Genomic DNA, 12,730 nt, shown 5'->3' with positions numbered 1-12,730 from the left:
CTACATTCCAACTACCCAAGCTCACAACAGTGGCAGAGAGTTGCTCTTCTGCCTTTAGCAGTCCTCAGAGGCAGGACCTCCATTAAAACAGCATTTTTTACATTACTGGCAAATAAACCATATTGCCCCTGAAGAACAGTTGCATGGATTGGTTTATTTGTTAGGGCAAATAAATCACTTGCAGCTTCCTCCTGTGTGGTCCTCTATCTCTCCCTGTTGATTTTTAGCCATCTCTGTCATGTGCGGAGAGGGAGAGTAGGTGTGGGATTTTTTTCAGCGCGGGCGGTATTTGTGTCATCTGCTGGAGTGCCATGCTGCGTGGCAGACCCTCCTGGCTCTGTGAATCAGGTATTGATGAGGCTTTTAAACTTTACTATCGTTTATGAATGATTAACATGGAAGAAGTGAGAGGATGAGGAAGACAATCAGAGGATGGACCCATCTTTGAAGGGGTTCCTGCTTCATGCTTGCAGTTTTAATGATTAACACACGTTTGCTGGGTTGTTTGCACTTCTGATTAAAAGCTAAAGGTTACATTTCAGCTGGCTGAAGATCTTTCGCTAAAGCTCAATGTGCTTTACAAGCGGCACTTTAGCAGTCAGAAGTCAATGTATCTGAGGTCTGTTGAGCTTTTCCCCCGGAAACAATGCGTAGGGTTGGACAGCTGGAACGTGTCCAGAAGAGGGCAACCAAAATGGTCAAAGGCCTGGAAACGATGCCTTATGAGGAACAGCTTAGGGAGCTGGGTATGTTTAGCCTGGAGAAGAGAAGGTTAAGGGGTGATATGATAGCCATGTTCAAATATACGAAAGGATGTCATATGGAGGAAGGAGAAGGATTGTTTTCTGCTGCTCCAGAGAAGCGGACACGGAGCAATGGATTAAAACTTCAAGAAAGAAGATTCCACCTAAACATTAGGAAGAACTTCCTGACAGTAAGAGCTGTTCGGCAGTGGAATTTGCTACCAAGGAGTGTGGTGGAGTCTCCTTCTTTGGAGGTCTTTAAGCAGAGGCTTGACAGCCATATGTCAAGAATGCTTTGATGGTGTTTCCTGCTTGGCAGGGGGTTGGACTGGATGGCCCTCGTGGTCTCTTCCAACTCTATGATTCTATGATTCTATGATCTTGATGATCCCAAGGCATTGGGTTGGGTATGTTGTGGCGTTGCTGCTGTTTAGGGTGTGTAGGTGTTATACAGTAGTGATGTGTGGAAGTAAGAGCTGGACCATAAAGAAGGCAGATCGCCAAAGAATTGATGCTTTTGAATTATGGTTTTGGAGGTGTAGACTCTTGAGAGTAGGGTGTTTCATAAAAAAAATTTTTTGAAAATGTTTCCTCCCTTGATCTTATCTTGGGCGTATGGTATAAACATAGTCAAATTTCAAATTTGGGACAAATCGGTTAATATTTAGGCCCTGCTCCTACAGATTGAAATTTTGCCTCACTACGAGTGATAAAAACATAGGAATTTGATTCATTTAATTCTCAGTATGTTAAATTGTGAACTAATAAACATAAATTTTAGGTTTTATGTAGAGCAATAATAGTTGCATACTATTATTTTCTGGAGTATTTATTTATTTAAGATAAAACATGTTGATAATTTACATGAAAAACCAATGGTTTTGAAAAAATTATATGGAACAATTAAGCAAACGGTGTACTAAACAAGTAAACATAAACAATATTATGTAAGCATTTAGTACAATTTATACCAAGTAATTAAGTATAATGTGATGTTTTGATGCAACACATAATATGAGTGGCATTTTATTGTTTATGTTATATAATTTTTTCCATTTTTTCCATTTTTTGTACATATCCCTTTTAAATCTTAACTCAGTTAAAAGTTCTTTCAATAGCCACCATGGCTTCTTTAGGCACCTTCCATGTTTCCGTCTCATTGGTATTGCCTGAAGTTGTGCTTTTAATATCTCCCTTTTAACAAACTCCCAACCATCGTGAGCTCCCTTCCATTTTAGTATTACTCACCATGGGATCTCACCCAGCATTTCCCTAAGTTTTCTGAAGTCTGCTTTTTTAAAGTCTAGAATTTGAGTCTTAGTATGCTTGGTTGCTCCTTTCCGCTGTATAATAAACTCCAGAAGAGCATGGTCACTCCCACCTAATGATCCTGCCACTTCTACCCCACTAACCAGGTCATCACTATTGGTTAGGACCAGATCTAAAATGGTTGATCCTCTTGTTGCTTCTCCCACTTTCTGGACAATGAAATTGTCTGCAAGGCCAGTGAGGAATCTGTTCGACCTTACGCTCTTGGCTGAGTTTGACATCCAACAAATATCAGGATAGTTGAAATCCCCCATTACTACTATCTCACTTCCTTTTGGATGCTTGGTCATCTCTACCAGGAAGGCATCATCTGTGTCCTCAGTTTGGCTTGGGGATCTATAGTAAACTCCCACAATGAGATCACTGTTATTTTTCTCTCCCTTAATTTTGACCCAGATACTCTCAATTTGGCTTTGAATTTTAAAATCCTGGATCTCTTCATAGGTATACACATCTCTGATATATAATGCCACTCCTCCTCCTTCCCTGTTTGGTCTATTTCTCAGAAATAGATTGTAACTCTATATTACTACATTCCAATAATGAGACACACCAGGTTTGCTGTACCAAGAGCTCAAGTTCATCTTGTGTATTTCCCATGCTCTGTACATTAGTATACAGACATTGAAGACCATTGACCATTCCCCCATGTCTCTAATTTAAGGATATTTTCCTGCCACCACTGGGTCTGCCTGCTGTTTGCTCCATTTGGTCCTTGACATTTGGATGATCATCTTCAGCACTTGATGGACTCCTACCTTGATAGACTCCTACCACTGTCTCCCTCCCCCACATAAGTCAGTTTAAAGCCCTCCTGATGAGGTTTTTGAGATTCCTGGCAAAAACATTCCTCCCAACCTTTGTGAGGTGTAGCCCATCACTTGCCAGAAGTCCATCTTCAAGAAACTGCAGACCGTGATCTAAGATTCCAAACCGTTCCTGTTTGCACCATTTGCGAAGCCAGTTATTCCCTTCCCCTATTTTTCCCTCTCCCTGTGCCACGTCGTTCAACTGGGAGGACAGATGAGATGACAATTTATGCATTTAATTGCTTCAACTTCCTGCCCAGAGCCTCATAATCACTTTTGATCTTCTGGAGGCTATGGCTTGCAGTGTCATTGGTTCCCACATGGACCAAAAGGACGGGGTATTTGTCAGTGGGTTTTATGATTCCTTGCAGCCGTTCTGTTACATCTTTGATCCTGGCCCCGGGGAGACAGCACACCTCTCGAGACATCTTGTCAGGCCCACAGATCACTGCTTCTGTACCCCTCAGTAGGGAATCCCCTATTAACACAACACACCTCTTCATAGGCTTGGTCGGGATTCTTCCATGTGGTGTCCCTTCCAAGGTCACCTGCATATTCCTGGAGGACTGACTTTGCTGCTCATCTTCATATTCCTGATCAACTGTGATGAGGGAGAGATCTTCAAATGGATTCTGTTCCTCGTGTTCCATGTTAAAGGAGAGCACTTAAAATTGATTGTGTAGTTCTAAACACTCAGAGCAATCCCTAGGCCTTCTGCTTCTATGAGTCATGTTCCTCCATACATCTGGCTCCTGTTTTGGGGAACTGACCTCCTCCTCAGGGATCAATTGCTAGAAGTAAGGCAATTGCATGATGAAAGAATCCTTAGCTGATTAATCCTATGAGCTGGACTAATCAAGCAAGCAATCAAATTTGTATGTATGGGCAGAAACAATAGTTCTGAAGTCGCCATCATAGTTTCTGTGCCTGTAGCTGATGTCTGCATCGCAAGCATTGAGCCAAGCTAGAATTGAGCAGCACATTATTGGTAAGAGCTCTCCATCCACCCCACCCCCCCTTAAACCTTACCCAACACCCACAAAGAGAAAAGGATGGCCGAGATCCTTGGAACATCCAAGCCCTCCAGCACTGGACCACGCATGTGCACTTGAGGGCATAAAGCTGACGATTTAAAAAGAAACCAAATGTCAGGGGCAGTGCTTTAAAATGTATAGTAGCACATGGGTGTGTTGCCCTCAAAAAGTGTATTGTAGAGCAGGAAAAAGTTCAGAAAAGGGTAGCTGATATGCTCGAGGAGCTAGAGCAACTCCCTTATATGGCAATGTTACAACATTTGGGCCCTTTTAGTTTAGAAAAAGCAAATTGTGGGCATGACAGAGGTGTAAAATGATGCACAGAGTGGAGAATGCGAGCAGAGAAGAGCCTTTCTCCACTTCTTTGTAATGCTAGAACCCCAAGGAGTCGTCCAATGGAGCAGAATGGACAATTCAGGATAGGCAAGAGGAAGGACTTCTTCACACACGGCATCAATAAACCATGGAATCCACTCCCACCAGAGGTCAGGGTGACTAGCAACTTGCACGGTTTAGGGAGCTGTCAGCAGCTGACTCCAAGTCTTCAGCCCCCATGATAAGGCTATCATGGCCAAGTATAGTCACAGTCCAGCTGGAAATCAGCTGGTGTGATTATGGGATGGGGATGGGCATGTCGGCCTCGCCCATAGCTGTCAACCCTCCCTTTTTTTGCGGGAAACTCCCTTATTCCAAGCCACAGCTGTCAAGTTTCTCTTTTTTTGCTGGAAATTCCCTTATTCCAGTGCTCTTTCCCACTGCTATTCTGGATTGTTAGATATACCGTAGACTGTCCCTGGGACAGGTGAGGCTGCTGACCCCTTATTTTCAAATCCGAAAGTTGACAGCTATGGCCTCGCCCTTATCAGAGGGGGACAAGCAGCCATGTCATTGGGAAGCTCGACAGCCCACAAAGGCTAGCAGATGGAAGCTTTTGCCACCTGGGAAGAAAACAAAGGTCCTAAGGTTGGTCCCCAGCAGCACCTCCAGGTAGAACAAGGAGAGACACCTCCCTGAAACCCTGGAGAGCCATTGCTGCCAGCCAGTGTTGACAACACTAAGCTAAATGGACCCATTTTCCGACTGGGCTGCCCACACTCTGCAAGCTGGCAGGTGGAAGATCAGGTGCCTCCAAGGTCTGAAGAAGCACCTCAACTCAGGAGTGGCTGGAGGAACCCAGACTCAAGATGGGTGGCAACAGAACTCCCTCCTCATCAGCCTTTGTGAAATCTCTTGCTGCTGGCTTAAAAGGCACCAACTGCCATTGATCAGTGTGGGTCATAAGGAGGAGATCTTAGTGGAGGAGAAGAAGGATATCTAACTCCGGTTAAATTAGCAAAAAAATCTAATAAGTGTTGTTAATGTAAAGAAACAGGGGGTACGTTTTATATCTGGTGGGAATGTAAGGGTAAAGGGACCCCTGACCGTTAGGTCCAGTCGTGACCGACTGGGGTTACGGCGCTCATCTCGTGTTATTGGCCGAGGGAGCCGGCATATAGCTTCCAGGTCATGTGGCCAGCATGACTAAGCAGCTTCTGGTGAACCAGAGCAGCACACGGAAACGCCGTTTACCTTCCCGCTGTAGCGGTACCTATTTATCTACTTGTACTTTGATGTGCTTTCGAACTGCTAGGTTGGCAGGAGCTGGGACCGAGCAATGGGAGCTCACCCCATTGCAGGGATTCGAACCGCCGACCTTCTGATTGGTAAGCCCAAGAGGCTCAGAGGTTTAGTCCACCCAGAATGTAGGAAGGTTAAAAACTTTTGGAAAATGATTTATATTGAAATTAATGTTTAGCGTAACCTTTGTTTAAAAAAACCCAGAAGTCTTTTTATTAGATATTGTAGTAGCGGAGATTCCAAAAGACCAGAAAAAAAAGTTTCTGTATGCTATGACGGCTGCCCGGATACTGTTAGCCCAAAGATGGAAAGAGGAAGCAGTCCCAACCAAAGAAGATTGGCAAACCAAGTTACTGGACTATGCTGAAATGGTGAAGCTAACTGAAAAGCTCAGAAATCAAGATGACAAGAAATTTTTAAAAAGAATTGAAAATGTTTATGTATTTGCAAAAGTATTGTAAACAGGTTAATACATGGGCAGGATTTTAAAAACTCTTGTAATTTTAGAAATAGTACAGGAAATCTGAGGTAAATAATAATTTGGAGTAGAAATGATATGCAGTGGATGAGGAGAGAGGGAAGTCACGGGATTCGGAGAATCCCATTTTATCAATTTGATACTTTGTGTATATTTTGATATTTTGTGTATATTTTTCATTGTGGTTGTTATTGTATTTGTTACTGTGTTTTTTTTGTTCTTGAAAATTTAATAAAAATGTTATAATAAAAAAAGTCCCACCACTGGATCAAGACAATGGGAGATCCTATTTCCTGCTGTGTCCACTCTCAAGTAGGTGTGGTGTGTGGTATTCCCATGCTGTTCTTCAAAGGTAGACTGCTTCTGAACACATTCAGGCCTCACACTCAGGAGCCTCCCTTCTCTTGGGCAAGCACCCCATTCAGATCCATCCATGCTTGTGGCAGCAATAAGTTTGAGGTCAATGTATTGAGACAATCGTTAATATGGTGGCTTTATTAGCAGTTTCAGCCAACACTCATTTCCTGCTGGAGTTCCCTCAGCCATTCCCCAGGGATCATCTCCAACTCCCACCCCAATCTCTCTTGTAAGGAAATGTCTCCTGATTACTGCAGTGGAACCTGACCTTAAAGCAGTGAAGTTCATGCACGAACCAAGCAATTTGACTCTGCAAAATTTCTCTTGCAAGCACCCCTTTCCTACCCCACCCTGACCCAAAGAGTGAAACATTTATCAGCACAATGCTTCTAACCGCCCCTTTGCAAAAATATTGACAGTTGTCTGAGTTGAGGGAGCAGCCCTATAATTGCTTCAGAGCCATTGCTGGTTTGCCTCTATCTGGCTTATATGTGAAAGTTTCCCTGGCCTGGTGATGGAAAAGGGGTGGGAAGGGAGAGAGAAGTGCTCCCTAGTGAAGATGCCACACCATTGGCATGAAAGGGAGACTGCAGCCTCCTGAGAGTTGTGCTGTGGGTGGGTTTGAGGAAGATGGGAATAGGCAATGCCTTCTGAGAGCCTTCCAGATACCTTGGGTTACAACAGGCACCCCCAAACTTCGGCCCTCCAGATGTTTTGGACTACAATTCCCACCATCCCTGATCATTGGTCCTGTTAGCTAGGGATCATGGGAGTTGTAGGTCAAAACATCTGGAGGGCCGCAGTTTGGGGGTGCCTGGGTTACAACATTAGATGGGTAGAAATCCTTGGCTTTTTCTCTCTGCCTGTGAGAGTTTAAACAAATGCACTTTACTACACACCATCAGAGGAAATCCTTGCTGTGGCCTAGCAGCTAATAATTCCACTGTGCCAGCCCATGGCAAGGGGAGCACAGGATGAAGTCACCCAGGGCCAGGCAGGTGGCAGGCGCTGCATGGGGCTTGCTCAGTGCTGCACTCGGCGAATGGATTGCACCTGGGAGGTCTGAGCATGAGACCCCAGTTCCCGGACATGTTTGTATTCGCCTCCATGGCAATCGCTCTCCACTACATACTGGAAGCCCCGGTACCCAGGGAACTGGAAGCAGACCCATCTGAGGAGACAGAAAGGAGGGGGGAGGGAGACATCCGCTGAGATGTGGGGAGATCAAGCCAGCACAGAGCAGGGCAGCCACAGGCTCAGAGGGCAAGGGGTGTTTGGAGGCTGCAAGGCCACACACCATCCTCATCTGCATAGAATTCCCTGATGCTGTTTATTCTTAGGGAGCAGAGGCCCCTAAGAATGGCAAGGCCTCCCTGGTTCACTGGAGCTTCCTGGTGGCAGGGGGGGGCTTCGGGGGCAGGGGAGGGGGAGGAGGACAGAAATCCAATCATAAAATGGACCACTTCTGACTGTTCACCTGCGTGGGATACTTCTGTGGCAGGGGAGGACCCATGGAGGGGGGTGGGAAGAAGGTGGAAAAGGTGTTCATGTATGTACCATTCTTTGTAATTTGTAAAATCAATAAAAATTATGTTTAAAAAAAAAAAAAGAATGGCAAGGCCTCCGCTCTGCTGGTTCAGGGAGCTGCCTTCTTCAGACCAGAGGGCCCACAGAAACACCAGAAGGAAATGTCACAGGTCAGGCCACCAGGCCTTGTTGTGCAAAGTCATTTTGGCTCCATCCTATTGCTATCAATCCATCTCTTGCAGGAAGGAGGAGGAAGCCAGTTCTCTACCAAAGACGAGTCCAGGGACATGAAAACATTGCAACATGCTAGCTCAGCTCTCCTTTGAAACTCACCCTGAGAAATGTGACCCTCAGTTCCAGCCCTGAGAAACAAATGGAAGAGCGGTGCTTGGCAGGGGCCCCCCAAAGTACTTACGCGCCAGAACTCGCATGGAGGGACCCCACCTCGTTGCTGCCCCATCCCATTGCCTTGAGAGATGGGTAGTCATCACTCAGCTCCCCTTTGCGTCCCATAAAATTTTCCTGCTCAAATATGGTCATCTTGCTCTCCCGGTGATTCTGTGCAGGGCAAAAACATCATCTTATGCTCTGGCCTGGACTCCTCGTGATGAATAAATGCAAATAACAACAATATCAATATCAATCATAATACCAGCTACCATGTCTGTCCTGCAGCTCTTGGACTCTACAGCCAAGGAGCCGAATCTGTTAAGGCGCAGGGGAGCAACCTACATTCCTTCAGATGCTGGATGCGAACAATTCCCGCCAGGCCAGTGTGGTCCTTAGGAATGATGAAATCCAGGCAGCCCACTGACACCCTAAGGGCTGCGTTCCTGTGCCAAGGAGATGCTGGCTGCTTCCTCCTACTGATGCTTCTCCTGGAGGGATGAAAGGCTTGGCTGAGCTACCACCTGTCTCTCCTGATGTCAATAGCGCAGGGCTTGGTTTCCAAAGCCACCAGGCAGACTTGGTCGACTTTGACTTTCCCTGGGACCTCTAAGGCAGCGTGGCTGTCAGCTGGGTTCCAGCAGGCTTGCTGGCAGTGGACCCAGGGCAGACCACAGGAGGGACTTCTCAGTGATTTACTTCAACCATTAGCTCCTGTCTGAGACATGGTAATGCCTACTGGTCCAGAAGGCTTTCAAAGGGAATGAGGGAAATTCATGGAGAAGCAACAGTTAGTCCTTCTTAACCCCCAGCTTTAGAAGCAGTCTATCTCTGAGTAACAGCTGCTGGGACTAAACAAGATGAGGAGGATGCTACCTTCAGGGCTACTGGGTGGGCTTCTAGGCTCAGCCACTTCAGGATGTAGGATGCTCAGCTAGGTGGACCCACCTGAGTCTGATTCCACCTGGCTCATCTTAAGTTTGTTAGCAAAATAAAAAAGCTAAGCTCAGCAAGTCCTGCAAGCTCTGCTAATTATAGCAAGTCATGTATTGAATGAGGGAGGAGCAGGAGACGGAGGCAACACAAAGGGCTTTATGAGGAAGAAGAGGAACCTGGGTGGAGCAATGTTGCACACACACACACACACACACACACACACACACACACACACACACACACAGAGTACCTTAATAGAGTATCCCACCAAATGTGGAGCTACTTCCTGCTCCAGAGGGTAGGACTTGAACCCATGGCTTCAGGTTCCAAGAAAGCAAATTCTGACTAAACGCCAGGAATAACTTTTTGACTGCAAGAGCCTGTTGACAGTGGAACAGTCTCCCCGGGAAGGTGGTGGACTCTCCTTCCTTTGCGGTTTCTAAGGAAAGGATGTATGGCCACCTGTCATGGAGGCTTTAGCATGGAGGGGGTTGGACTTGATGGCCCTTGGGGCCCCTTCCAACTTTACATTTCTATGATTCCTCAGCAGAGCAACCCTACTCTCACTGAGGAACATAATTTGGAGTCTTAACCTTGGTCCGCCTGCTCAGTATTGCGTGTACAGGCAGGCAGGCGCTCTGCAGGGTTTCAGGCAGGGTCTTTTGCTGACCCTCCCTAGAGATGCTGCCGAGGACTGAGCCTGGGACCTTCTGCATGCAAAGCCGGCAGCCTGGGCTACAACTCCCTCCACGCAGCCTGCCTCCTGCTGCCCCACCCCAGTTGCTCACCGCGCAGGAGATGGGCCGGAAGGAGCTCAGCCGGTGGGCATGGTAGGCGTTGCTTCCGCTCCAGGCTTCCCAGCAGGGGTAGTCACCTTGCTCCAGAACAAACTGCTGCCCCTGGAAACCGGGGTGCTCAAAGCCGACCCACCTGTGGGGAGAAAGGAGGCGGGCCTCTGTAGCCAGGAAGGGGCAGGCTTAGCTTGGGGGATGAACATTCTGCAAACAAAGCTCGGCAGCAGCTTTCTCCCCGCTGCATGCAGCACAATCCTGTGCACATTCACTCTCGGCGCTCCCCATACCATCCTCACGACAACCCTGTGAGGTAGCCTGGGCAGAGAGACTGTGATGGGCCCATGGTCACCCAGCAGAACCCTGGTCTCCCAAGGTCCCAGCCCAGCACTAACCATTGCACCACACTCCCCATCTGAGCAGGTCTAGGGTTGCAAGCCTCAGGGATTTGCCTGCTAGGAACTCTGAGGAAAGGAGTCAGGCCCTGAAGCTCAGCAAGGTCCACTCATGACATGTGAGTGAGGCATTCACCACCAGAGCGAAGGTGGGAACTAGGCAAGGACAGTGGGGTAAAGGGGTCCCAGGAAAAGCAAGAAAGGGAGCAAGAATTCTGGGAAGCAGTAGGGAGCCAACTCACGTGCCGCTCTCAATGCGGGCTGAGCAGACATTGTCGAAGCCACACAATGTGATGTCATAGCACTCAGAGGTGAACTCCTGCTTCCGGCCCTGGAAGGTGGGCTCGTCCCAGGCCACAATCTGAGAAGAGATAAGGGTGGGGGCTCAGGGGCCTGGGGAATGGGGAGCAGGGAGGAAAGCCCACCAGAGAACCTGCTTTCTGCTGTCGCTGCTCAGGGAGCTGCCCTCAGACTGGCAGGATTGAATGGGGCACCGGTGGGTGAGGGTCTCTCATTCCTCACTGGAGGGTTGGGGGCTTGGTTGAGAGAAGGATCAGGAGCAGCCAGAAGTGACCCTGACCCCCTTTTCCAGAGCAGGGGTGAGTGGAAGAAGCCACACACTTAATGCCCACCACAGTCGTATATGAAGGCATGTGCCTGCATTCAACCCCACATGCAACACCTCTGGGGAGAAGCATGAGGAAGCACATGAATGCAAATAACCTCATCTTATCCCCAGAAGAGCCAGTGAAGTAGGAGGAAGGGGAAGGGAGATTTTGAAGGGATTTGAACCCAGGCCTGAGCCAAGTGCTCCCAAATCACTACACCATATGATTCCTCCTTAGTGCAGAAAGATCTGAGCTCAAGTCCTTCCCTGTCATGGATTCCTTGTTTAGCCTTGAAGAAGTCACTCACTCTAAGCCTCAGCTCTCCATCTGCAAAATGGGCACAACGAACACAGGGAAGCACCTTGCAGATTGGAAGTGTAAGATAAATCACAGGATTTGATTCTGTTAATTGGTTTCAAGCAACCTGCCCCAAATTTCTGTTCTTTGCCTTCACAGTTTCTTGATACTGCCCCCCCCCCGCAAACAAATTTGTTCTCTGGGACTCCTCTACAACCCTGCTATACACTTGGCTCATTGCTCCATACCTTCCAAAGTCCAGAGACTTTTCCGCTGTGATGGCTCATGGTAGACTCTGCTTCCCTGTAGGGGAGAAAACCTCAGGGCCAAAGGTGTTACAGGACGTCTTTGGGAGCAAAGCTTAATGCTGGAAACCTCTTTCCAGGCCACACCAATATGGAAAAGCTGGGATAAAGGAAAGACATGTGGAAAGGGCAAGACTAGCGATTACTCAAGGGACCTGCCTTCAGCCAAGACTGAAGACACTCCATTCAGGACACATTTAAAGCCACATTTCATCACATTCACACTTTCCTTAACAAGATGAGAACCAAGCACAGACCTACCCTTTGAAAATTGCACATATATGAATTTTTGCAATGCAGTTTTCCAACCAAAGTTTTTAAACATTCATATATTAGGGTGAAATAAAAATGGATATATTTGTGAAAATAGCATACACTGTTGTATTCTATTAGAGAAAACTGCTTGTGAAATGTGTACGTTGGTCAAAATTGTTCACATAAATATTTTTAGCAGAAGAAAATTGCACTAAAATGCTTACAAATACTCATTAAGATTTAAAAAAGGACAACCTGCAAATTGTTATAGAAATGTGAAGAACCAAATTTAAGGTTGGAAAAAATGAGGAACTAAGAGAGCCAACATCGGCAGATTCTTCCACCACTAGACAGCACTTACGGATGAGTTTGCCACAGAGCATGTGCAGAGTACAGCTCCCCTTTCTTGCCGCTAAGACACCTATCAGGGCACGTTGCCCTCGGAAAATGATATCCAATTCTTCCTCAAGTCAATAGTTCACACCCGTTGCCTGGAGTTGCTAGTTTCAGGGTTGTACCCAAGTCTGCCTGATCCTGTTCTAGGGTTGAAGTGAATGGAGCCCCATGGGACCTCCGATGGCACTTACCTGTGAGCTCCAGCCAGACTCCCCCCATCAGCTCTTCTCCAGAGGGATTTTTATATCCGTTGTGCACCCCCAAATCCCCTGACTCAGCACAGGCCGGAACAAAAGTCCGTCTCACAGAGGATCAAGCTGGCCTCATCCAGAGCACGACCCCCACAGTCAGTTGCAGTTGCACTCTCTCCCTCTCAGCGCAGGAACTAGAGGCAGGGACAAAGTCACTGGGCACATGGTGGGGTTCAGAGCAGCCCCTGTGTGCAGAACTACTGTTTCCCTGGTGC

The 12,730-nt window shown here is 47.2% G+C and overlaps 1 protein-coding gene across 1 annotated transcript; it reads right to left on the bottom strand.

The window, feature by feature from the left end:
- Positions 1-7,390: 7,390 nt before the first annotated feature.
- CRYBA4 (crystallin beta A4) lies at positions 7,391-12,483 on the bottom strand. The gene is made up of 6 exons (XM_035098730.1): positions 12,456-12,483; positions 11,319-11,338; positions 10,646-10,764; positions 10,006-10,147; positions 8,310-8,452; positions 7,391-7,538 (listed from the first exon to the last, which is right to left on the bottom strand). Exons 1-6 carry the CDS (start codon positions 12,481-12,483, stop codon positions 7,391-7,393), a joined length of 600 nt encoding a protein of 199 aa, XP_034954621.1.
- Between the last annotated feature and the right edge of the window lie 247 nt (positions 12,484-12,730).

The sequence above is a fragment of the Zootoca vivipara genome, chromosome 17 (genome assembly GCF_963506605.1).
Source record: "Zootoca vivipara chromosome 17, rZooViv1.1, whole genome shotgun sequence".
Classification (NCBI taxonomy): Eukaryota; Metazoa; Chordata; class Lepidosauria; order Squamata; family Lacertidae; genus Zootoca; species Zootoca vivipara.
Note: the sequence above shows the minus strand (reverse complement) of the source record. Positions and strands in the feature narration are given on the sequence as shown.

Excerpts from the sequence above, each read along its gene's own strand:
- CRYBA4 (XM_035098730.1), bottom strand. The coding sequence starts at position 12,483 with ATGGGGGGAGTCTGGCTGGAGCTCACAG. Across the intron at positions 10,765-11,318 it reads ATGGAGAGCTGAGGCTTAGA|ATTGTGGCCTGGGACGAGCC; the intron begins GTGAGTGACTTC and ends ATCTCTTCTCAG. Across the intron at positions 10,148-10,645 it reads GCCCGCATTGAGAGCGGCAC|GTGGGTCGGCTTTGAGCACC; the intron begins GTGAGTTGGCTC and ends TTCTCCCCACAG.